At 40.3% G+C, this 22,525-nt stretch overlaps 2 protein-coding genes across 5 annotated transcripts in view; both read left to right on the forward strand.

The window, feature by feature from the left end:
* The first annotated feature begins 1,126 nt into the window (after positions 1 to 1,126).
* On the forward strand, positions 1,127 to 8,487 carry LOC116671300 (glycylpeptide N-tetradecanoyltransferase 2). Its single transcript, XM_032502487.1, has 12 exons — positions 1,127 to 1,186; positions 1,272 to 1,374; positions 1,627 to 1,771; positions 4,242 to 4,360; positions 4,528 to 4,619; positions 5,197 to 5,313; positions 5,445 to 5,615; positions 6,048 to 6,156; positions 7,050 to 7,220; positions 7,365 to 7,532; positions 7,741 to 7,878; positions 8,430 to 8,487. Exons 1-12 carry the CDS (start codon positions 1,167 to 1,169, stop codon positions 8,451 to 8,453), a joined length of 1,377 nt encoding a protein of 458 aa, XP_032358378.1. The 5' UTR covers positions 1,127 to 1,166; the 3' UTR covers positions 8,454 to 8,487.
* A 2,683-nt stretch (positions 8,488 to 11,170) lies between these two features.
* The window catches only part of svild (supervillin d), a 50,516-nt gene continuing 39,161 nt past the window's right edge, over positions 11,171 to 22,525 (forward strand). For 2 of the 4 annotated variants that reach the window (XM_032502397.1, XM_032502400.1), the window contains exon 1: positions 11,174 to 11,555. The gene's annotated coding sequence lies outside the window, so the exon portion shown is untranslated. Of the gene's footprint in view, positions 11,556 to 22,525 lie in introns of all 4 variants that reach the window. The other 2 variants (XM_032502398.1, XM_032502399.1) reach the window with 2 other exon arrangements.

A 22,525-nucleotide genomic window follows, 5' to 3' on the forward strand; every position in this document is an offset into this window, starting at 1 on the left:
CACTCTGCCTCTTTTTGTTGTTGTTGTTTTTAATAACAAAACGATAAAAACAGTTCAATTTGTTTTCATTTTTTACAATAACTGTAATGTAAAAATTAAACTAAATCTAGAATGAGAATAAGTTAAAAGACCCTTTCCTGCTCTCCCCAAAAGCAATTTAGATTACCCTTCTCTTTGATAAAGACGAAAGAGATACATAACTCTCTGCCTTTTCTGTGTTTTTATTTGGTAAAACACTTTAACATTTAAGGGTTTTTCAGAACAAAGACCAGATGCAACGAGTCACCGGCGAGCTTGTGCAGAACTCTGTAAATGTGCCCTGAACCCTGCGGCAAGCGCAACAAAAGGCGCGTTTGGTCTGAAAAAGCCTATTAGGGTAACTTTTATTTTGGCAAAGAACAATTCTTTTTTTATTTTATAAATAAAGAACACTCTCTCAAATTCTAATTTGTTGTAAGTGAATATGTACTGATATCAAACAAATCTTCTTATCCAGTAGTGAATAAAACTATAAGTTGGGAATAAAATCACCTTTTTTAAATTCTATTTTGTCTAGATATTACAGTGTTTCAAAATGTTTACTGAAAGAATGTTGTTTTGTTTATTAAAGACTGTTTAGTACTCTAAGTATTGTTCTGTTGAGAAGCCATTTTAGAGAAATGCTTTAAATTAAAAAAAATATATATACATATGTATATATATATGTACAGTATACATATCAAAAAGCTAAAATATGGAATATGTATTTTAACCATATTGCAGCTGGAAAGAAACAAGTAAAATGATTTTATCACTAATCGAACACTTTCGAAGCCCATGTTTCTTTGCTGGGTAAAATAAAGCTGACTTTTACATGCAACACTCGGCTAAATGGGAACAGACAACTTCAACCAATTAAATCTGCTGCAGGAATCAAGCTGCTATAAGGTTTAATCTGCTGCAGTGCTCCATCCCGCAGCTGTCTGACATATGAAGACTGTGAGCACTTATATTTAATTGTAGGTATTGTTCTTGGTTATCTGTCAACTGGGTGGGAGTTGGGTTGGGTGACTGAGGCGGTCCCTCTCCTCCCCTCGCTGCTGGCCAAGATAAGAAATGAAAAACCACCAGTGTGTTAGAAAACACCCCCATTCACCCTCAGCTTTAAGGACTCGCACTTGTTCACAATGACTGATTTAAACGTGCTGTAAGTACGACAGAAAAAGTAAAAAAAGGAAAATTCCCGCTCACAATATACTGTCCAAGAACATCTGCATGGAAATGTCTTTCAGTGATGAGAAACTGACGGAGGTCGAGAGTCTTAAAGGGAGCACAAAGAAGCAAAAGAAGAAAGATGCCTGGAAACCAGAGGGACCCATGGACCCATTTGCTATGGTTTGTGTCTTTCTGTGAGTGCGTGCATGCAGTGATGTAAATGTGCTGGTGTTAGTTTGTGACAATGGAAATGCTCATAAACTTTCCTGACGGTGTATTGTGTGCACATCACACATGAAACAGGTAAATGAGTCTATTGAAATGACCGGTTTTGGCTGTGGCGATCAAGCTGACGTACGTTTCTGTTTGTCGGTCAAACTACTGGAAAAGATTATATAGTAACTTGTCCTTGCCTGCCTCATTCTGCCCTAGTTGGACTCTCTTCCTGAGACGAAGCAGCAGGAAATCCAGAAAGCCCTCCACCTCTTCTCCTTGGGCCGGAGTCTGCCCAAGACCCTGCAGCAAGCCCAAAAACACATGTACCATTTCTGGGACACACAGCCTGTCCCCAAACTGAGTAAGAAACAATACCTTTTCCTATGCTCTAAGAACAAAAGCATTGGTTTGAATCTATACTTAAAGCAAACATTTGACAATTTGGGGAAATGAGCTTATTAGCTTTCTGCAGGAGAATTAGATGAGATGATTGATACCATAAAAGCTACAGCCAGTAGCAGGTTAGCGTAGCTTAGCATAAAGACTGGAAACAGAAACAGCCCCAATTTAAAAAAAACAACCTACCAGCAGGTCTAATGCTAAGTAGTTAACCGTGTAAAATGTCAGTTTTGTTTCATGGGGGGTTATGTGCTGAGCTATTTCTTGGCTCTGAGCAGTTTCCAGGCAACCAGCAGAGACGTCAGGAAGTTGCTGGTCACAGTAAAGAAATAGTTAGGCACACATAACAGCGAATTGTCATTTTGACACTTTTTTCTTTTTTCTTTTGACATAACATGTTACATAGCAAGCTGTAGAAGTGTTGGTAAGTGGATTGTGTTACCTTTGGACAGAGCCTTTGTTCCCAGCCTTTACGCCAAGTTACACTAACCTGCTGCTTGCTGTAGCCTTATATTTAACAGAGAGAAGGGAGAATGGTACCAATCTTCCCATTAACTCTGCTAGAAAGTGAATGAGCATATTTACCAAAATGTTACATTACATATAAAAATGTAAAAAATGCACTATTCACTGTGCAGAAAGTCAAGAGCACTGCAAATGCTTACTTTGATCATTAAAATGGACAGTGTTTACAGCAACTTTCAAGCTACTTCTAACATTGTATTGGTACATTGCTATCTTTTACAGCGCATTACCACCAACTCTTTGGCCAGACGTGTTATCACATTCCCCCAGCCTTTGCATGTGTATGACAACTGGGGAGAACATGAAAATATGAGAGGCACTCATCATAACACTGCTCTGCATACCTTTAATACCACTGCTGATCATAGCCCATATTGCACACTAATTTCATTGATTTAAAGTGACTATTATGTAACTTTTAAATGTTTCTGAAACTCTGTAACGTTCCATCTGATGACAACAAATGACCTGTAACAGCAAACAACGCTAACCGTGAAAAGAACACTATTTTAATGTAGTTTTTATAAATCCTCTGCCCGGATCCTCATACTTTCTGACAGGTCACACCGGAAAAGCCTGTGTTAATGAGTATCCAGGTAAAAGGTAGCAGGAGATTTCTTTATACAGGCCTAATCTAGTCATCTACTGTTATCTATCTAAAAAGTGAACTGCTGTAGTTATGGCTGATACTGGGGCAGGGCCATCTCAGAAAAGAAGAAAAATAAACAAAGAACAACTAAAAACTAAAAGGGAAAGTGAAAGACAATGTGAGATAACGTGAGTCCCACTCGGCCAGCTTTCAACAGATGGAGACAATTACAGGATTGTAAATGAATCAAAAACGTCTCCAAATTGGCCCTCAAATATGTAATGTGTCTATTTCATTCATAAAATAACTTTAGATTGCATGATGTGGTTGTACATCAGTAGCCGACATTGAATTACGAAGCACTGACATATTCCTTTTAGTCCGTGTTTTTGTTGGCCGACTATTTACTTTTCACTTGTTTCCCTGTACCTGTGTGAAGCATCCATGGGTTTCACGAAATGCGCTAAATTAATCTAATTTATTACGTTGGTTGCTTCAACAAACTACTAATACTTTGGCTTGTGACACAGTGACAGTGATACCTGGTTTAGCTCACAATACATCCAAAGTAGGCTAAGTTACTGCATGCAACACTTGAAATGCAATGATGAATCTGTTACAAATTCTCTTATTGTAAATGAATTATTATCTGTCTGAGTGAAACATTCATTGTAACTATAGGACCTCCCCGTATCGCTAACTCCTGGACCTTTACGACAGGAAGTGTGGTAAAAACTACCGCTTTGGTCCAAAGGGAGCGCTGAAATCAAACTAAAAAAACTAAAAGTTACATATAGTCATTTTAAAAAAAGATATAGGTGGACTTCTCGGTTGCACAGACTTTAAAGCAACACCAAAGCACTTTTCCTCTTTGGTCCCTCTACAGGTTGGAAGTGGAATCTTCCATTATCGCTGTCTCATTCGAACTACAGATCTGCCACCTGATCTCTCAAACTTGCATAGTGCAGTTATAGCCGGTAGAGAGCTGCAAAGCGAATGCAGAAGTGCAGTTCACCCTGTTACGAGGTGATGAACCACTGAAACGATCTGGGAAATATAATTTTAAGGTACAAAGGAATATTTGGTGTAGCTTTAAGGATTAAGTCCACTTTAATGTATTCTTTTATACAAAACAGTAAGAAGAAGAAGAAACCCTATCATACGATTTTAGCATTGTCATTACAGAACGTTCCTTTTCAAAAAGCCATTACCTGAAGTCCATACATTGTTCACTTTAATAATTAATAATTTAATAATTCAATATTGAGAATGAAGTTATGTGTACCTTATTTGTTTTTCTTTATACTCGTGTGCCCAGGGGACCGCATTGTAACTCATGGCCCAATAGTGGAGGGGGAAGCCAGTGTCCGTAAGGAGCCCTGCTCTCTACCTCAAGGTTTCTCCTGGGACACTCTGGACCTGAGCAGCCCTACGGTGGTAGGTTACTCACTGCAAGTTACTGTATGTACATTGATAGAAACTGCAACCAACATCTGTCAATTTCTGGCCTTTCAGAGCACAAGAACGGTCTTTTTTAGTGTGAAATTTAGGTCAAATTGACTCACATAGAGGCAAATTCAACATATTTCCATCTATCAATGCAGTTGAAGGAGCTATGCACTCTGCTCAATGACAACTACGTGGAAGAGGATGAAAACACTTTCAGATTGGAGTTCTCGCTGGAGTATCTGCAATGGTAAGCTTCCGGCAGGCACATTTAGTCACTTTTGATTTCTAGATTTTGAATGCATATCAGTCAAAATTTCTTTTTAAACCTTTTTATTCATCTAGTAAATATTGAACAGTGCTCTTTCAGCTCTGTCTTGCATTAACACACTTATGCACGCAAGTGCTCAGTACATCTAAAATATTTCTTATCCTCTGAGTTGCAATGAAGGAATGAAGGGAGTCTAAAAAGGACGTAATAATTTTTCCCATTCAAACCCTCCAACACACCGTTATCAGTTACAAGCCGGCTACTCTAATCTCTTTAACGCTGCCTTTTCCCTCTGTGATTTGCGTAAATGGTATCTCCCCCTTCAGGGAACACTTCTATCAAAACATAATAACATTTACTTTGATACAAATAATTAAGATTAGCATTCCAGGAACTGGCACAGGTCTTTGGCCCTGAGCTTAAAGAAAGCTGCGGTATTCATTCAGCTGAGTCATCTCATGCTCAATTCTTTGATTGGAAATTGTGTTAGAGTTTATTGAACTACCCCCTGCATGTATTCACAGACTCATATCGCAGTCGTTCTCTTCCTCTTTAGGGCTTTACAACCTCCCAACTGGCTGGCCCAGTGGAACTGTGGTGTGCGAGTAGACGCCAATAAGAAGTTAGTCGGCTTCATTGCTGCTCTTCCCGCAGATGTCCGCATATACGAGACGTGAGTGGCTTATCTGCGTATGTGTGAAATCTGATGAGCAACATTAGTATTCAGATCACTTGTTGACAACACTGTGGCAATTTTATCCACAAATGTCTCAGAGAAAATGCTTAAAATGTGCTTTCCTGCAGGGAGAAGCGGATGGTACAGGTCAAGTTCCTGTGTGTTCATAAGAAGCTACGCCTCAAGCGGATGACTCCAGTTCTGATCCGAGAGCTCGCCAGGCGGGTCAACCAGCAGGGCCTCCACCAAGCTGTCTACACAGCTGGCAGAGTCCTGCCCACACCAATGAGCTCCTGCAGGTAGTGGCTGCTGCACAGGGTTAACGCACACTTGATTTTCAAGGGCATTATCACTTTAAAAGCCCTTGAAAGAGAACTCTTTAACAGGAGCGGTGGGGTTTGACTTCAACACAATATTTTGCTCCCAAGTCACAAGAATTTGGGAAATTTCCCATGGCATTGGAGAAAGGTGATGTCACGTCAATCAATGCCAGGTCACTGTCAATCAAATCCTTTCAAACCACTCCCACCCAGTCCTGTTGAAGCAGATTAGCTGAGTTTTCGATTTTGATCGTGTTAATCCCAAAATGTAACTTGAATTAGAGTTCATTTAGTTGTAACTGTTTTATGTTATGGAGAAATACATTTATGCATCTCATCTTAGGTATTTCTCTTACAAAGCAACATCATATCTTTACTGTCCTTACTGAATAAACACCCTAAATCCTTTAGGTGCTGGCATCGCCTATTAAATCCCCGAAAGCTGGCAGAGGTGAGCTACCCAGGTCTGAGACCGAACATGAACCTGCAGAGAGCTCTCAAATTCAACCGTCTGCCTGAGGTTAGTATGTGCTGCCACCCAGAGGTAAAAACCCTTTAGTGCCATTTTTTTCTTTGGGCTTTCTTTCCACTTGATGAAAGAAATTGTAACCTAAAATATTTATTTTATTGTAATATAATGTGTATTCAATTATTGGGTTATTGTTGTATATTACCTTGTAAAGCACTTTGGTCAACCTCAGTTGTTTTTAAATTTGCTACATAAATAAAATGACATTGATATTGACCAAAATGTTGGATTGGGTATAAAGGTGGATTCAAAATGATGAACCCTTGTGTTGTTCTTGGGTCAAATTTGACCCATTTTGAAAAAAAAATCTTCATCAGAAAAGTCTCTTTCAACCAAATTTTCTGAAAACACACTGATTTCTTTAAATTTGGACGTTTTATTCAATTTTATAGCGTTCAAAAAACTTTTTTTATGAAAGACCATTGAACAAAGTGACTGAAATGTCCAAAAAAGCTTCAAAAACTTGGGGAAAACCCCCCCAAAAAACGTCAAAAGGCGCAGAAAAAAAGAGACACAAACAACATGGGGGAAAGGTTTCGAATAAGACAACCAAAATTTGGATGTTTTTATTCAATTTTATGGCGTTCAAAAAAACTTTTTTTATGAAATACAATTGAACAAAGGGACTAAAATGTCCCCAAAAAGTTTCAAAAACGTGGGAAAAACGCACAAAAAGTGCAGAAAAAAAATTACAAAAACATCAGGGGGTAAAGGTTTTGAACAAGACGACCAAAAGGTTTCAATTTTGACCCCAAAAAAACCCCCAAAAGTTGCACGGATCGATGCGAAGACAACACAAGGGTTAAAGATGCTGATTTTTTATTATCAGGAATTTGTGGTAACAGTCATAGCAATCACTGAAACATCCCTCCTCTCTCCCCCAGGTGACAACGACACCAGGTCTGCGCCCTATGACTAAAGAAGATGTTGTGGGGATACACTCACTGCTGCAGGCAAACCTCCGCAAGTTTTACCTCAGCCCTGTGATGTCTTTACAGGAAATAGAGCACTGGCTGTTACCAAGGGGGGATGTGATTGACACCTATGTTGTGGAGGTCTGCCATTACAATTTGTCAATTTGGATTTTTAAATTTCATTAGAGAGGGAAACGCTGTCCTCGCCATTTCCTGGAAGAAAACGAAATACTCCTATCACGCTGCATTAGTTAATAAGTGATCCTTGACCCTCCTCACACACAGGGTGATGATGGCACACTGACAGACGTGGTGAGTTTCTACAGCGTCTCCTCCAGGGTGCTGAATCACCCTGTCCACACTGGACTGAGAGAAGCTCATCTCCTTTACGTTGCCTCTGCCGCCACAGACTCAGTGGACCTCATGGGGGACACACTGGTCCTCGCTAAATCCGTGAGTGTGTCAAAATAAAAGCATCCCATTGTGTTTGACTTTAAACCTTTTCCTCCAATTTGTATGCATGCAGTTAAATGGTTATTGTTATTTTGAATAACAATTTAAAAAGGGTTATTAGTTTCAATGTTTTTTTTTTTTAATTATGTCTAGAATTTGGTCTGCTGTATATTAAAACAAAATAAATGCTCTTTTCCCTCACTGACAGAAAGGGTTTGATGTCTTCTCTGCTCTTGAAGCGATGGATAACAGGAGTTTCCTGGAGAAGCTCAAGTTCAGCATCAGTGACAAGAGCCTTCATTACTACCTGTACAACTGGATGTGTCCTAAAATGAGCCCGGACAAGGTACCGAGTGCTGTGTGTCCTCCTGCCAAAACACGTTGCTGTCATTCTCTGTATTTAAAGCCCAAAGTCTTCCACACTATTCCTTTCTGCTGAAAACAAATGATCAAGGTTTTAGATCAAGATCATCTAGTTTCTTATAAAAGTAGAGAATGGAAATCTTGAAAATACAAATACAACTTCTAATGTTTTATGCATATTGCTTTAACCGCTTTTGTTGTATACATATTAGGGGAAAAAATGTAATCACTGGTCATTCAAGCAGTTCATTTAACTGCATCGAGGGGGTGAAGGTAAAGTCCTAGAAAACAAACTCGCATTTCTAGAATGTAATGTAGAATTTTCTACCATACCAAATACACACAGAAAAGCTCAAATTAAACATTGTTTGGAGAACTGTGTATGTACCGTATATGCCCAAATTCATCATATGCATTTCCTTTTATAGCCAAAAAATTAGGCTGCTGGAAATGATCTCATTAGAGCTAAAAAGAAATGTGTTTAACAGCTGCCAGTCATCAGTAACTCATAGTAATGGCTGTACGTTTTCACAGGTGGGCTTGGTGCTACCAAACTAACCTGCCCCTGAGAGAAGATAAAGAGTGGTGAAGACAAAAGGACTGTTCGGCACTGATGGTGGATGTTAAACCGCATCACTAACATGCATTTGAGTTTTAAATATCACCTGATAAACTGTAAAACACAAACACACTCACAAATCAGGTAGAGTGATGATTTTACGTGTATACCTTTGCCACATGCCGGCAGTGAATTTTATTGTTTTTATTTTATTATACCTTATTATATTTGTGCTTTTACTGGGTTATCTATTTATTCTGTATTATCATTTTGTGCAGCACTTTGGAAACCTTGTGTTTGTTAAAATCGTGCTATATAAATAAAGTGGATTGGATTGGATTGGATTGGATCAATGAAAGAAATAAAAACATAGAATTCCATTGACAATTTGTAAATATATTTGTTATGTGATGTGATGTATGTGTGTGTGTGTATGTGTGTGTGTGTGTGTGTGTGTGTGTGTGTGTGTGTGTGTGTGTGTGCGCGCGTGTGTGTGTGTGTATGTGTGTGTCTGTGTGTGTGTTTCACATAACCTCTGATGACATGACACTTAATATTAGAAAGACCAATACACTTATTTATTTAGAGGAAGGAAACGGTAATTCATCTCCCTGACACACCACACACACCACACACACACACACACACACACACACACACACACACACACACACACACACACACACAATCTTATCTCATACATGCTGATATAATCTATTTCATTGTGCATGTATCAGATGTATTATGCTAGGCGTAAATGCAATCAAGTTAAATCTCATCTGGACGTGATATGAATACAAGATTAAGGTTTATGAACCAGAAAGCAGGTTTACACAGGTTTTCCACTTGCAGACAAGTCCTAAACAAAGCTATATTAAAGGATTCTACTTACATTAGAGGGATTTTATCACCTTCAGTTAGTCAAATTAGAGCATTTCAATTAAATAGTTTTGTTCTTTGGTTTTACAGCTTACAACTGCCATTGATTACTAGCTGTGAACCATGATGTTTGTCTAAATGAGAAGAGCAGGGGGCGCTGCAACCTTAACATTACAGAAAGCCTCTTCCATGGTGAACAACTGCAGAGGGAGTGGAGATGGAGACAACACGTGCTTTGCGTTTCATTGTTGGATGCATAAATCAAGTGTGTTTGCGTGTGTGTGAGATGGTGACAGACATGAAGACGAAGAGACACAGAGGGAAAGATAACATGAAAACAAACCTAGCTTTATGATGCCTTCCGGTACTGTCGAAAATATAGCAATTACAAGTTTACAAAAGGTTTGTGTAATATTACAATGGCAAATAGCTACCCTACTACAACTAACAGTCCAAGGTACATTATAGTTCATTGAAAGAACATTGATACTTTCAGTCTGTTAGTATCATTTGTGTAGCTAATGCCAAATCTACTTCCTCCTAGATGGGTTGCAAGCTGATCAAATAGACACTGCATCAGTTCGAGGGTCAGAAATGATCTATTGCAGATTATTGTATTCAAAAGTTGTGTTTAAGTACTGCATTTGTCAGGGCTAAATGGGTTATTGCAGTGTAATAAGTTCACTGCTACAAGGCAACTAAATTCTTAAAGGTCCCATATTGTAAGAAGTTTAATTTCCATGTCTTTTTTTATTATAAAGCAGCTTGAGGTGCTATATAAATACTGTGAAAGTATTGCTCAATCCACAGAGAAATGCAGGGCCCCCTGGGAAGTGCGCTGGGCTTTGAAGCAAATTGAACACAGAAGTCAAACAGTGGAATAACAACTCCAGACCAGTCATCCAAAAAGAATTCTTCCCATAGACTTACATGGTGAAAGAGATGTCTGTAAATCAGTTGATGCATTTCACAACTCCTGCAAAATGACTTGTTTCACTGTCAGAATTTGATCCATTTGGTCCACTAACATTTGGAAAGTCTAGGAGAGCAGCCAGATTTAATCTTTTAACCCCCATTCAAGTTAGTGGAGCACCAAACCCCGAGTTGCCGGCACGACCAGTGGAGGTCTTTAGTGCGACTGCTCTGTGGGGCATCAGGACCCTCAGCCTCATTGGTTGTGATATCACAACTTTACTACATATAGGTACTTCAACTGCATTGATAGATGGAAATTTCACACTAAAAAAGACCGTTGTTGTGCTCTGAAAGGCCAGAAATTGACAGATGTTGGTTGCAGTTTCTATCAATGTACATATAGGTAGAAAGTGCTTCTAAGGCCCGTTGCAGTCATTCCCTGGCTGCAATGACAGTGCAGAAACTCTGAGAGCCAGTTGTAGAAGACCCTGAAATGCTGACCAATCAGAGCAGACTGGGCTTTTCAGGAGGGAGCCTAAAGAGACAGTTGCTAAAGCGGAGCGTCATGTGAATGTGACTGAGAAAAATATTTTTTTTTTTTTTTTTTTTTTTTTTTTTTTTTAACAATAAAGCATGTTAGCATGTTATAGAAACCCTAAATACAAGTAGGCCTATGAACCTGAAAATGAACACAATAGGGATCTTTAAGTAAGTATGAGTACCTAAAATGTAAAAATGTTTTTGGGTGAATGTAATTTGTCACTTTACAATTCTTTTGTTGTCTTACTGTAGCCTTCCGAAAAACACTCAGCCTGGAAACGCGTCATAGTTTGGAGACCGCATTTACCAGAGGCACGTGAATGCATCGCCGTGATGTTTTGGGCCAATCAGAAGCGAGAAGGCATTTTAAGTTTGAAGTTAGTGGACCTGCCAGCAGCAGTAGCTGCCGCCTCTGCACCCTGCTCGTGCAGGACAGAGCCGTGTCTCCTCTAGCTTCGGTTGAGGATGCGTAGAAGTCAAAACGGTTAAGAAAAGTTTCGATTTATTCCCATTTTTTGTAATCCATTCTCGTCGAGGACTAGGACTCGCTCTTGCCGACTGAACGGTAGTCGACTACCAGTGACGTGCTGCGGTTAACGTAAGCAGGAACTTTCCAAAACATAAAGTCACGTTAGCTAAATGTGCTGTTAACACCTTTAGTGTGATATTTTTTTTGAACAGCTGTCTTACAAGCGTCCCACAGTTATATCTCTTTTATATATCTTGTGTTTGCTGTGGCTTGAGCCGACTTCCATAAAGGACTACAGGTAGGCCTATGTTATGCATAGTTAGTGGCAGTATGTGTTGTAACTTTGTAATGAGTATGTTGCAAATTAACTTACCTCGGAGGCATGTGCACAAACCTGAAGCTTCTGTCTCGGAATGATTTGAAGTATTTGATAGGTGTTTTTCAGGAAATGCTTATCATTTTACAGGCACATTATTCGGTACAAATGTTACATTCAATTATATGATGCGTAGTTGAAACGCTGTCATACGCACACTTCCAACAGCTGTCATTGCATTTGTCAGTGTAGTTTCCTTCCTTAATCATCAACCTAGTTCTGGGGGGAATCGTCCTTTTTTTATTACTGTTTAATGTTGCACTTGGAAGAACACTTGTTACTTGTAAAGTTTTGGCTTGTGCCTTTGCATAACTGCACCCTAGAACACAGTAGACACTCCATTGAATGTAGGCCTTTTTTGTTGAAATAGTCCCTGTGTAGCATATCAAGTGACAGCTGGTTTTATCTTTCCACCCAATATTTGGCTTTGGACTTGGCAAATTGGTCAACAAAGACTTGTTGAGGAGAGTCAGTCCCTTTGCAAACAGTGACAGAGAGAGAGAGAGAGAGGTGAGTATTTAGGAGTGATTTCAGCAAAAAAAACACCTGTGATAAGAAAGTGTGAGAGAGCTGAATTGGCTGTCACTCTATACTTTATTTTTCAACTCTGCTGTGAGGAAAACCCGTACAGTAATGCTAATACAGACTAAATTACGTAAGTTGGCAAAAGATTGTTTGGAATCAAATGCATGTTTATCTGTGTCAAACTGCCATGGCTCTGTAAACACTTGCAAACTGCTTGGGTAATGTGTACATTGAGGTGGACGAGACTTGTTTGGTTTCCTTTGAGATATGGCCACCTTGCTCTTTGTGAGGTGAAGCCTTTGTTTATTCGGTGTGTTTATTTCAGCAGTCATTTTCCTATGATTTTTACTGGGCCTGGCTCTTTAGCACTTGTCATCAGGCTTTGAATTTAGAGGTTTGTGTTTAAAATTGTGAGGAAAAATATGTTTATTACACTGCATCTTCAAAATGTACTATGTAAAAATGCTATCAGCGATTGCAACAGCAGCTGTTACTTTTTTATCAAATGATAAATAGAATGAAACTAATTGAACCTTCATATCCGAAGGCTATGGTATTCGAGTCTCGCTGGCTGTAATTTCTACGCTGTACGGCATCTCAGTGGCCTGTGTCACAACATGTTTACCAAGACCTGCCTCAGCCGGCTGGTGTTGAGCAAGACAGAAGAAGAAAACTGATGCATGCCTTGATAAGACACAGTGTCTGAGATTAAGCAGGACAGCACAGGTTTGTGCTACTCTTTATCTCATTAATCAGAGGAAGCTGCATTGTGTTCCTGTTTTGTTGGGAAATAGCAGAGAGTTGATGGGCACAGGGCACCGGCACAGTCAGCCCGTGCAGAACAATTGAGCAATACGTGGTCAACAGGGAGTGCCTCTTGTAATGCTTGCATAGTTCTGCTGCTCTTTACCTGCACTCTTCTTTGGACCATGTAAAGACCCCAAACAAAGAGACAGATGCTCCATTGTTATTGAACAGAAGTGGGCGTTATGTGGTTGTGCTAAGTGTTATCATTCACCTGAATGTCTCGTGTCTGTCTGGGGTTTAGCGTCTGCAGGTAAAATTGTTACTCAACACTGATGAGAGGGCTTTTTGTTTGGAGGTGGAGGAGCACGACCGTGGATGAGGGCTCCTGCTGCAGTGGCTTGTCTTGTTCTACACCAGAACATCAACTTGTTATTCTTTTGTTTTGAACCAGAGCAAGTTGTCATGAGTGAAACTGTAGATCAGGTTTTAATTCCTGAATCGCCTAATATTACGAGAACGCTTTAGCAAGGAATCCAAGAGTCGGAGTCACAGTGTTTCAGGACTTTCCTTCCTCCTTAAGCTTTGGATTACTTGATGGTCTCTCATTTGGCTTTTATTCTTTAACGTCTGCTGCTGTTTTGCCAACCTTCTGTCATGAAGGTGTAATTTTGAGATTTTATTGGTGCAAGTTGCTCAGCTCACAAGTAATTGAAGGGATGTAAAAAAGAAAAGAAAACGCCTTGTGTTAAATCAGGATTGTAAATTAGATTTAAATGGATAATTAAGCTTTTAAACAAGGCCCTAAGAGGGAAAGACCCAACATAAGTACACTTGTGTGCCCAGGTTGCCTCAGTTTAGATCAAAATTAGCAAACATTTACTTTTATATCTATTTTTGGATTGGTGATGTGATGGTTTGATTATTAAAACCTCTTCTATTAGGCATTTCTGACTTGCAAAGAGAGAGTGAAGATGCCCGATTGCGTCCCTTTCTGGTCATATTACAACACTCAGGACTAGCCGTTTGTTGTAGTGCTACATAAGCTGTTTTACACAAGTAAGGCAAGCATCTATTCATTGTAATAGATCTTGTTTCCCATGGTCAGCAAGATATTAGTATTTTAATAGCTCATGTGGGGTCCTAAGCTTCACCTGCATGTGTCACTTAACAGTTAAATAGCACACTGCAGCTGAACTGCAAAACTTGGCTTCAAAAAGTCAAGCACAAGATCCATCTGCTGAACCCCATCTCCCCCCCCTCCTCTCCGGTCTGACCTATCCTCTCTCCTCAGCTCTCAGTAGGGTTGGTTGTCGGCTGCACAGCCAAGAAGTTCTTCAGTACAAATATTTATATAAAGCTGAAGGGTTGTGGCGATGTGAGCAATAGGATCTGTACGGGGAAAAGTGTGAGGGGGTTACCCTCAGGCTAATCTCCACTAAGACATATTTATAAACCTAGCTAGCAGTTAGAGTGGACCGCTTCCAGCTTCATCACCAAGACGCTAACTGTATTTGGTCAGCAACTGCACAGCCAAAGCCCACTTCGATGACGTCTTTAACCAGGGTCATATTTGCATGGCACATGAACATATGGTTATACTTTAGACTTTCATTTGATTTGCTCACACATAATAGTTTCCATGTGTAGGGGCAACATACTACATACTACATTTCACTTAGTTTTAGAATTTCATCTGACACCGGAGAGTGTTTTGAATCTGCGTTCAAAACAAGTGAGTTTATGGTCTACTTTTTCTGTGCATGTCAACCAGAGGTTTATTGCCCCGTGCCCATGTGAGTGACAGATGTTGCCATGAAACATCCATTAATAAAGCATAAGCACAAACAAATGTATCTTTGTAAACTATATAGGGATAGAGTCAAAGCATTGTGTTTAAACACAGCAACTTTTTAATGCAATCTATAAAGAGGGTGTAAAGCTTGCCTTAAATGTATTCTTTAGGGACTGGTTTGCAGAGAGTACTTAAATAATACTGCCATTATTCAGCTTATTTTAGTTTTATTGCACTAAATTGTGTGCATAAGTCTATGTATTGTACTATGATGTCAAACATATTTTGAACCTAAAATGTCAAATTATTCCTTTAAAACTGACACAAACGCTGTGTACCTCATTATGCATCCTGTTATATTTATCCTTGTATACAGCATCTTAGTCATTTTATATCAATATTTACTTATGGCTCCAATGGCCTCAGTACTGCTTTCCATAGGGTTCTCTCATTTCTGCTTTTGTTCCACTTAAAAGAGTGTAGTTGGCATTACATGGTTAATACCACTACTGTTAATTCTTCATCTCTCAGCCATAACCCATCCCCCAGACCCTTGACCCTCCCACCCCCTGCTCAATGCAGCATTCCAGCTGGCCAGATGGTGTCTGCTCTGCACAGTGGACACCAGCGAGGAGAGAGAGAGACAGAGAGAGAGAGAGAGAGAGACCCCACCAGCAGGATCCACAGGATGAAACATTCCACCCCACTGACCCCCCCGTCTGGGGATGAAGTCCATGTCGATAAGTTGTTGACAAGCGGGAAAAATCGCATTAGATGGTTTCTAAAGTTTTAAGAGAGCTCTGTAGTTACTCTGAAGTAAACGATGAGCAGGATTGACAGAATAAATCACGAATCTTTGTGTTTTGCCCAGAATGTTGATAGAAATAGCTAGTGTTGCATGCTTTATACATTTAGAAGTCATACCAAAGTCACAAAATATTTGAAAATTAGGATAAATGGACGTGAGCATAAGTGGAATAATTGTTGTCATGCTTTTTTTTTGTTGAATCTAGTTAAAATTATAAAAAGTATACATGGAAGAGGAAAAATACTTTCAACCAATCATCAGTTGTACTTAAAGTAACTGGCTAAGTTCACATTTTAAAACAGTTGAAACAGCTTTGATTGATTGTACTGATGAATTCCTTGGTCAATTTGCTTATTTTTTTCATCCAAAGTTGACAAATTGCAACTGTTGGAGTGAGACAATGCATTCCGTATGTCAGAGTGCAACAAAGCGTAGCAATCAGTGTGAGTGTAGGTGCTTTAACTGTAGCTACTACGGTACATCTGTCCCATAAAAAAAACGCTGCGGGTGTTTGTTTTTTGGCCCACGTCCAACGTAGCACATTGTGTGTTGTGAATATGCGAGCATGCATGCCTATGATCCCCTAGCTAGATAAAGCCCCATAAACCCCACCCTTCCTACTCCACACTCAAGCTTCCATGATTGCGGCCTTGTTGGAGAGCCAGTGTGTATTTCTGTCCTGTTTTTGTCATTCTTTAGTTGCGTGTTGGTGTGCACTGCAATGTGTGTTTCCATGCGAGTTTGCTTGTTTGCTTTCCCGTACGTCACATTTAATGGCTCCTTTGAATGCAGCAAACAGAAAGCCGGAAGGCTGGGACAAAGAGCCAGCCTGTAAAAAAACCAAAAAAACAATAGAGGAAAATAAAACATAACATACAGATGCTTCTCTGTGTTAAACTTCATAGCTTTATTACGTTTGAATGAAAAGGATTTTAGGGATGGGAAAGCAGCAGACTTTATTTGCCTGGTGACAATGGTAGCTCCGCCTCCAGCAGGTCAGTACAGTTTTTACAGTGTCAGTTACTTAGCTATAGCGGAGTGCAGGCATGAGTACCCAGGGGGTTGTTATGTCAACTGCTTCTCGGGTGACTGGCTACAGTCAGCAGGACTTCTGGTAAATGGGATTTGAGGGAGTTTGTGTCTGTGTGACAAAAAGAGGGGAGGGAGAGGAGAGAGAGGGAGAGATGGATTAATCTCAGGCCTTGTTTTGCCCCATCCTCCTCCTTCTCTGCTACAGCAGCAGATCTTGTCCTCCCACCACCCCCGTATCACCAGAACGGGGCCCCTTGGCACCCTGGAGACACATGCCCCACAAAAGCCCATTCTCTCCTCAATGCTTTCCATCTTCTTTGCTCCCCCCCCTCTGATCTCTGTAGTTCTCTTCATTCTCTTGTTGTACTAACCTTTCTCTTTTTATCCTCCTTCCCTTTTTTTGTATCCTCCTCTACCCTGTACATTCTTCTTCCTCTGGCTTTCCTTCCTTAATCGCTTCATCCCCTTCTTTCTTATTTTCCTTGCAGCTGAAAGCCAGGGGAGAGTTGAGTCATGTGAATGAAGGGCTTTTGCCATGTTAGCCAAACAACCCTCTTGTCAGAATCATGTGCTGAAGCTCTCTACTAGTGAAGGCCTGTTTCAACAGGATGAAGTGTTGTTGTGAGCCTCTACAATTGCAATTAAAACTTCACTCTGCCAGGGGTTTCAGGCTGGGTACTTTAACTGCCTTAAGTGCTGAATGATTTCTTTTTAATGAGAAACACACTGGCCACTCAGTATGTGGTTGATTGTTGTAGAGACACCCCCCCCCCCCGCCAATTTCTGATGTTGTTTGGTCAGATAGATTAGTTAGAAGCAAGCTGGAGTTAGTGGATTAGAGATTGATGACCCGTACTCAGGCCTGTCTGCTTTGAGTGGTTGGTCACATGGCCTGGTTGCAGTTATTTCACACCCTTGTACACAAACATGCAACATACTATACAAGTCTGCATTTACAAAACGTCAAAGGGGATGGCAAAAAACGCAGGTCTTTCCATTCATTTTCTATGGGGGTAGTGCTTTTCCCGCATGGAGGGTGGTTAATGTAAGTGACACCGCCACACCACCCTGCGGAAAATTGCCGGATCACTGTTTCCCGGGTTGAACGCAGCTCAAAACATAGGACACATGCCGTTATAGGCTTCTTGGCGAATATTTTGAGTATTAGTCAAGTAGTCTGGTATGTAACTGTTTTGGATGCATATTAAAGCTGCTCTAAGCGATGTCGGGTGACGTTACTTCTTGTTGACGTTCAAATTAAATTCAAACAAAACGAGACTAGCTTGCCCTTCCCTCCACCTCATCCCATCCTCTCCCTTCTGTGCTTCTGTGCACTAACTCCCCACCCCCACCCCCAAATCCTTCTTGTTAGTTATTGGCTGGTAACACTGGAACACTGTTTGTGTATGCTTCGTGGTGCAGGTGGGCCCAGTTTATTTTTGTTGCCGTTTGTAGACCCTGGGCTGTCTACAGTAGGGCTGAATGATATTGTGTTTTGGCATCGACATTGCGATGTGCGCATGCGCGATAGTCACATTGCAGGACGTTGCAATGTTGACGCTAATCCTTTTGCTGCTTGATAGAAAAGTAAACTTTCACCGTTCTCCTTTTACATGATTATTACCATCCGACCGTTCCCCTTTAAGACAGGTAGCCATGTGGGCAATGTGTGAATGTGACGTTAGTCCGACGGGGTTTGTTATGGGAAGTGAGGCTCTTTGTGTGTAGAAAGCTAATACCAGTCAGGCTAAAGCTAATATAGTTAGCCTAAAGAAACAAGGGGTCCGTCTGTCCCAACTAACGTTACGGTTCGGAACCGCGATACTTGAAAAGTAACACTAATCTACTACAGAAGTCTGTGTCTGATATAACGTCATTTAAACTGATTTAATTGTTCTTGGATACAGAGTTTGTTGCTAGTGCGCGTGACATGCAGGTCTGATTAATTTATCAAACTAAAGAGGTGGCCCCGCTAGTCGACCACAACCTGGAATTTAGAAGAAGCAACATGAAGTCACTGTCATTCACGTTAGCGGTGTCATGCTATTCAACGGTGTCATGCTAGTCAACTAGCGTATTCCTACCTAATTTCCTTCTCCAAAACCACTTCAGAAGTGGTTTTTCACAGTGCTTACTTGCTTTGGTGTTTGTAAAGCATTAAAGTTCAAGAATGGTTCACATTAAAAAAGATCCTTTTTCATTTTTTTCTTCTATGTAGATGTATTCCCCTACAAAATCAGCGCAGTAGGCGAGAATGATTTATTATTTCCAAATAGAGCCATTTATGTCATCTTTTTTAAAAATTACTTTTTCTTTTTTCAAATCGCAATATACATTGCAGGGAAAAATATGTCGCGATGTAAGATTTTTCCAATATCGTGCAGGCCTTGGGTACAGACGCCGTGTTTTTTTTACAGTGTGTTCTGGGGACAAGCAGCTCGCGGATAGAGAGGACATGTTCGCTGTATGTGATAACAAATGTTGTAGCCTAAAACACGGGTGACATCACTTGGAGCACCTTTAAACAGAATAAACATATAAATATAAACACTAGTACGAAGAGTTGGTTTAGTTAAGGGTACACATACGTAACCAACCCTAAAAGCAAGGAAATAATACTTTTGAAGGTTTTGAAGCAGATTTCTGCTGCATCCATCTTTTGTTTTGCTCCTTCATGGTCACTGAGCTTGTCTGAAAATTCCCCAGAGCTGCACGAGCTGAAGAACTTTTCTTAAAAACGGACCGCCAGTCTGTCTGTTGCCTGCTGTCTTTGCAATCCATGCACTGGCACCTGGTTTTCCCAGTAGAGCAAAGTTTCCACTCTCCACCCTCTTCCTTCAGGAAGAATGTGTGTCAGTCTCTGCTTTTGTACAGTGAAGGAAAGTCTTTTTGATGTTTGCAGTAATTTCATGTGGATTCCTGAAGGTTTACAGTGGCAACATGTTTTCTTTATATGAAGCGTTGGTGCTGAACAGATACCTTGTGTAATGTAAGCGCAACCTTACAGGGGCCAACAATTGAAACATAATGATCAAAATTTTTCAAGTCTGTGTAAAGTTTCAATGTAAGATAAGAAAAAATAAAATACTCTTTGGGGAATTCCAATTAAGCTGAACTGACACAGTGTTAAAACACATTAAGCACATTAAACACTTTAAATGTTTGCTAAACAGAGCTTGCATGCCCATTGCTTGGGCCTTGGCAAATAAGGTGACCCAACCATGTTCCATCTATTCAAGCTTTATTTGAATAGATAGACATATTTTCTTATGCAGTCAAAATCCCCTATTTTTCCATGCAAATCCACTGCTTATGAGTAGGGTGTAGCCTGCATTCCTGCTCTGTCCTCCTGTGTGGACATGCATATTCTGAAAAGAGACAGGCTGGTGGGCCACAGGTCAGCTTTTGCCTCTTGCGGCAACTTTCTGTCTGGCCAGGAATGAATGGTCCCTAGAGATCTGTGTGACAGGTATTCTTTTCCCATAATAAGCCTGCTTCCTATTGCTTCACCGATGTAGATAATGACGTTGGAGTGAGTGAGTAACAATGACATAATTACTTTTGACTGGATTCTTTTCAGGTGCTTCAGTTGACTCACCTTTATCAAAATGAATTTAGAAGAAGGACACCATACTGTTAACAATTACTACAGTGAGTAATTCCCAACCAGGGTTACAGAGAGGTCTTGACCCTTAGCTAAAAGTAATGCGTAAGAAGTTAAAATACATAGTTAAAAAAAATGGATAAACCGTTTTATGGTTGTGTGTAGAATCAACGGCTTACACCTCTCCGTCTACACCGGACTCTACGCCGTGGTCTGATGCTCGTCCCTTGCTAAGTAGCGTTCCATTTCCTCTGAATCATTTCCTGGTTCTCCTTCTCCATAAACAACATGAAATCAAGGAGAGGGTTAACTTTTCCTGCTAAAGATGTTTCACCATGGTCAGAAAAGACAGGGGAGACACTTTGTCTCTCTCACTATGACTCTAGAGTCGGCACTCGCTCCGGTAGTCACTCACTCACTTCTCCCTCGCTCTATCACCCACTCCCAACACAAACTCACACGCCGGCTCGACGCACACAGCCGGCGCACAAGTATAAACGCCAGGCCTCTTACATAGGCTACGGCAAAAGCTCTGCGTGGAGCCTTCGCACGGCCATAAAACGGCCTTTAACCCAACCGACTTAAACATTGAGAGTTCAATGAAAAAATAACTAGTTTAAAATTATTATGTTTCAGACTGGGCTGTGGGGGGGATGTCACACAAAAAAAACTACAGCGTTTATTGATATAGATAAAAAAGGAAGACAATTCTCCTCACACAGTTTAAATCGTCTTTCAACCCTTCGTCTTGGCTTTTGCAACTTTGGCATTTGTCAGAAGGCCTTGAACTGCTATTATGTAATCTCAAGTAACTGCGTATAATCACTGAATGTCTTTGCTGAGAAGTAAATATTTAAATACTGGTCCCTTATGGAGTACTTAGACTTGTGAGAGGAAATGATGACTCTAAATCTGATACTGTTGAGTGCAAAGGGTACTGCATGTCTGGCTGTTGAACCCATTCAGTGTTTTCTCACTGCCCTCACCCATCCTGCTCTGAAGAAACTTTAGGACATTTGCCAGATTTTATGAGTAACATTTCCTGATTAATCAAGCATTTATTTAGGAGGATATGGTGCACTGTCAGGAAGCGACACACTTGGCCTTTGTTGAGACAACTCCCAATGGGCAACGGAAGGCCACAGAACACTTCAGTGAATATAAGGACTTGGTTTGTTTACATGCCCTAGAGGAGCAGTTAGTCACAGGCTATTGCCCGTGTAAATGAGCAGGTGGAACTGGTATTACTACAGTACATACTGAGCTAGACAGATGCATGACAGAGAATTTTTTAATATCTTTCTTACATTGTGTTTCCCAACAAACTCCTCAATTGTGATGCTTGAGTGCATCAAGCTTCATTCCCCTACACCTTTATCACCATGTTCTGAATCAATACTAGCACATTAGATCTTTTTCAGAGCCCTCTCTTTGAGGTTTTGGTTCTGCACATCTCTGCTTGCTCCACTTGTCTCTGTATCTGAAGAAATAACCATAAATAGGTAAAGACACCTTGGGGTGTTTTGGCAGTTTAAAACACCTAGCAAAACAAAATCCCGGGTGAGTCGACATTTGCTGATAGGGGTGATGATTTTTCAAGTATGACTCACAACTCTGTTTTCAGTCCCCCTTGTTATAATAACACAAGCAGCTTCCAAACAAAGCAGCCTCGATGTTCTGGGTCTCCACGGACAAGCTTTAGTGTACTGTTTAGCACTCCTTTTATAGGTAGTGACCTAGGTGAATTATGTAAGCATGTGCACAATCCTGAAATCAACATTCAAACTCAGGATAATTTTGCCTTCATAAGGAGCGACATTCAGTTTAAACTCCAAAATTAGAGATATCTGCTTTAGGTTTTGATGGGGAGAGTGGCTGCTACCTCAATTTTAGATATGATTGCCATTTTTCACCATTTTATTTAATGGTCTTCACAACCAAAACAAACCTCATCTTAAAATGCTAAGCTTTTTACCCTGGAGCAGAAATGTAATGTAACAACTCTCTTGCTCTTAGACTTGAAATTGGTTAACTGCTACCAATTGGTTAAGCCATCATATTTGATATTTGTTTTTCATATTATGCAGTAAATTCCATTCAAAAAGCTTTAGCTGCATCTGATCCTGGTTACTTTCCTAGAATATGTTTTAATTTCTCTTCTCGCTGAGTGAAATTGGACACTGGTTACGGGTACTACAGGTCGCTGGACTACCTGGAATGGAATTGCTTAGTGCTGATTTGTTTATTTAACAAACATGGTAAATGTACAGTATTTTTACATACTGCAAAGCATACATTTCACAGAGTGTAAGTGTCTTGGACATCTCTGGGAATACAGCAAGGAGCAGACAGCATGTAATTGTCCAGCCGAGTTGCATTTTATG

The sequence above is a fragment of the Etheostoma spectabile genome, chromosome 21 (assembly GCF_008692095.1).
Source record: "Etheostoma spectabile isolate EspeVRDwgs_2016 chromosome 21, UIUC_Espe_1.0, whole genome shotgun sequence".
Classification (NCBI taxonomy): Eukaryota; Metazoa; Chordata; class Actinopteri; order Perciformes; family Percidae; genus Etheostoma; species Etheostoma spectabile.

What these genes read in the sequence shown, in the direction of transcription:
- LOC116671300 (XM_032502487.1), top strand. Translation starts at nt 1,167, where the DNA reads ATGACTGATTTAAACGTGCT. An exon ending in ACAGCCTGTCCCCAAACTGA is followed by an intron (nt 1,772 to 4,241) that starts GTAAGAAACAAT and finishes TCGTGTGCCCAG; the next exon opens with GGGACCGCATTGTAACTCAT. An exon ending in TCGCTGGAGTATCTGCAATG is followed by an intron (nt 4,620 to 5,196) that starts GTAAGCTTCCGG and finishes CTTCCTCTTTAG; the next exon opens with GGCTTTACAACCTCCCAACT.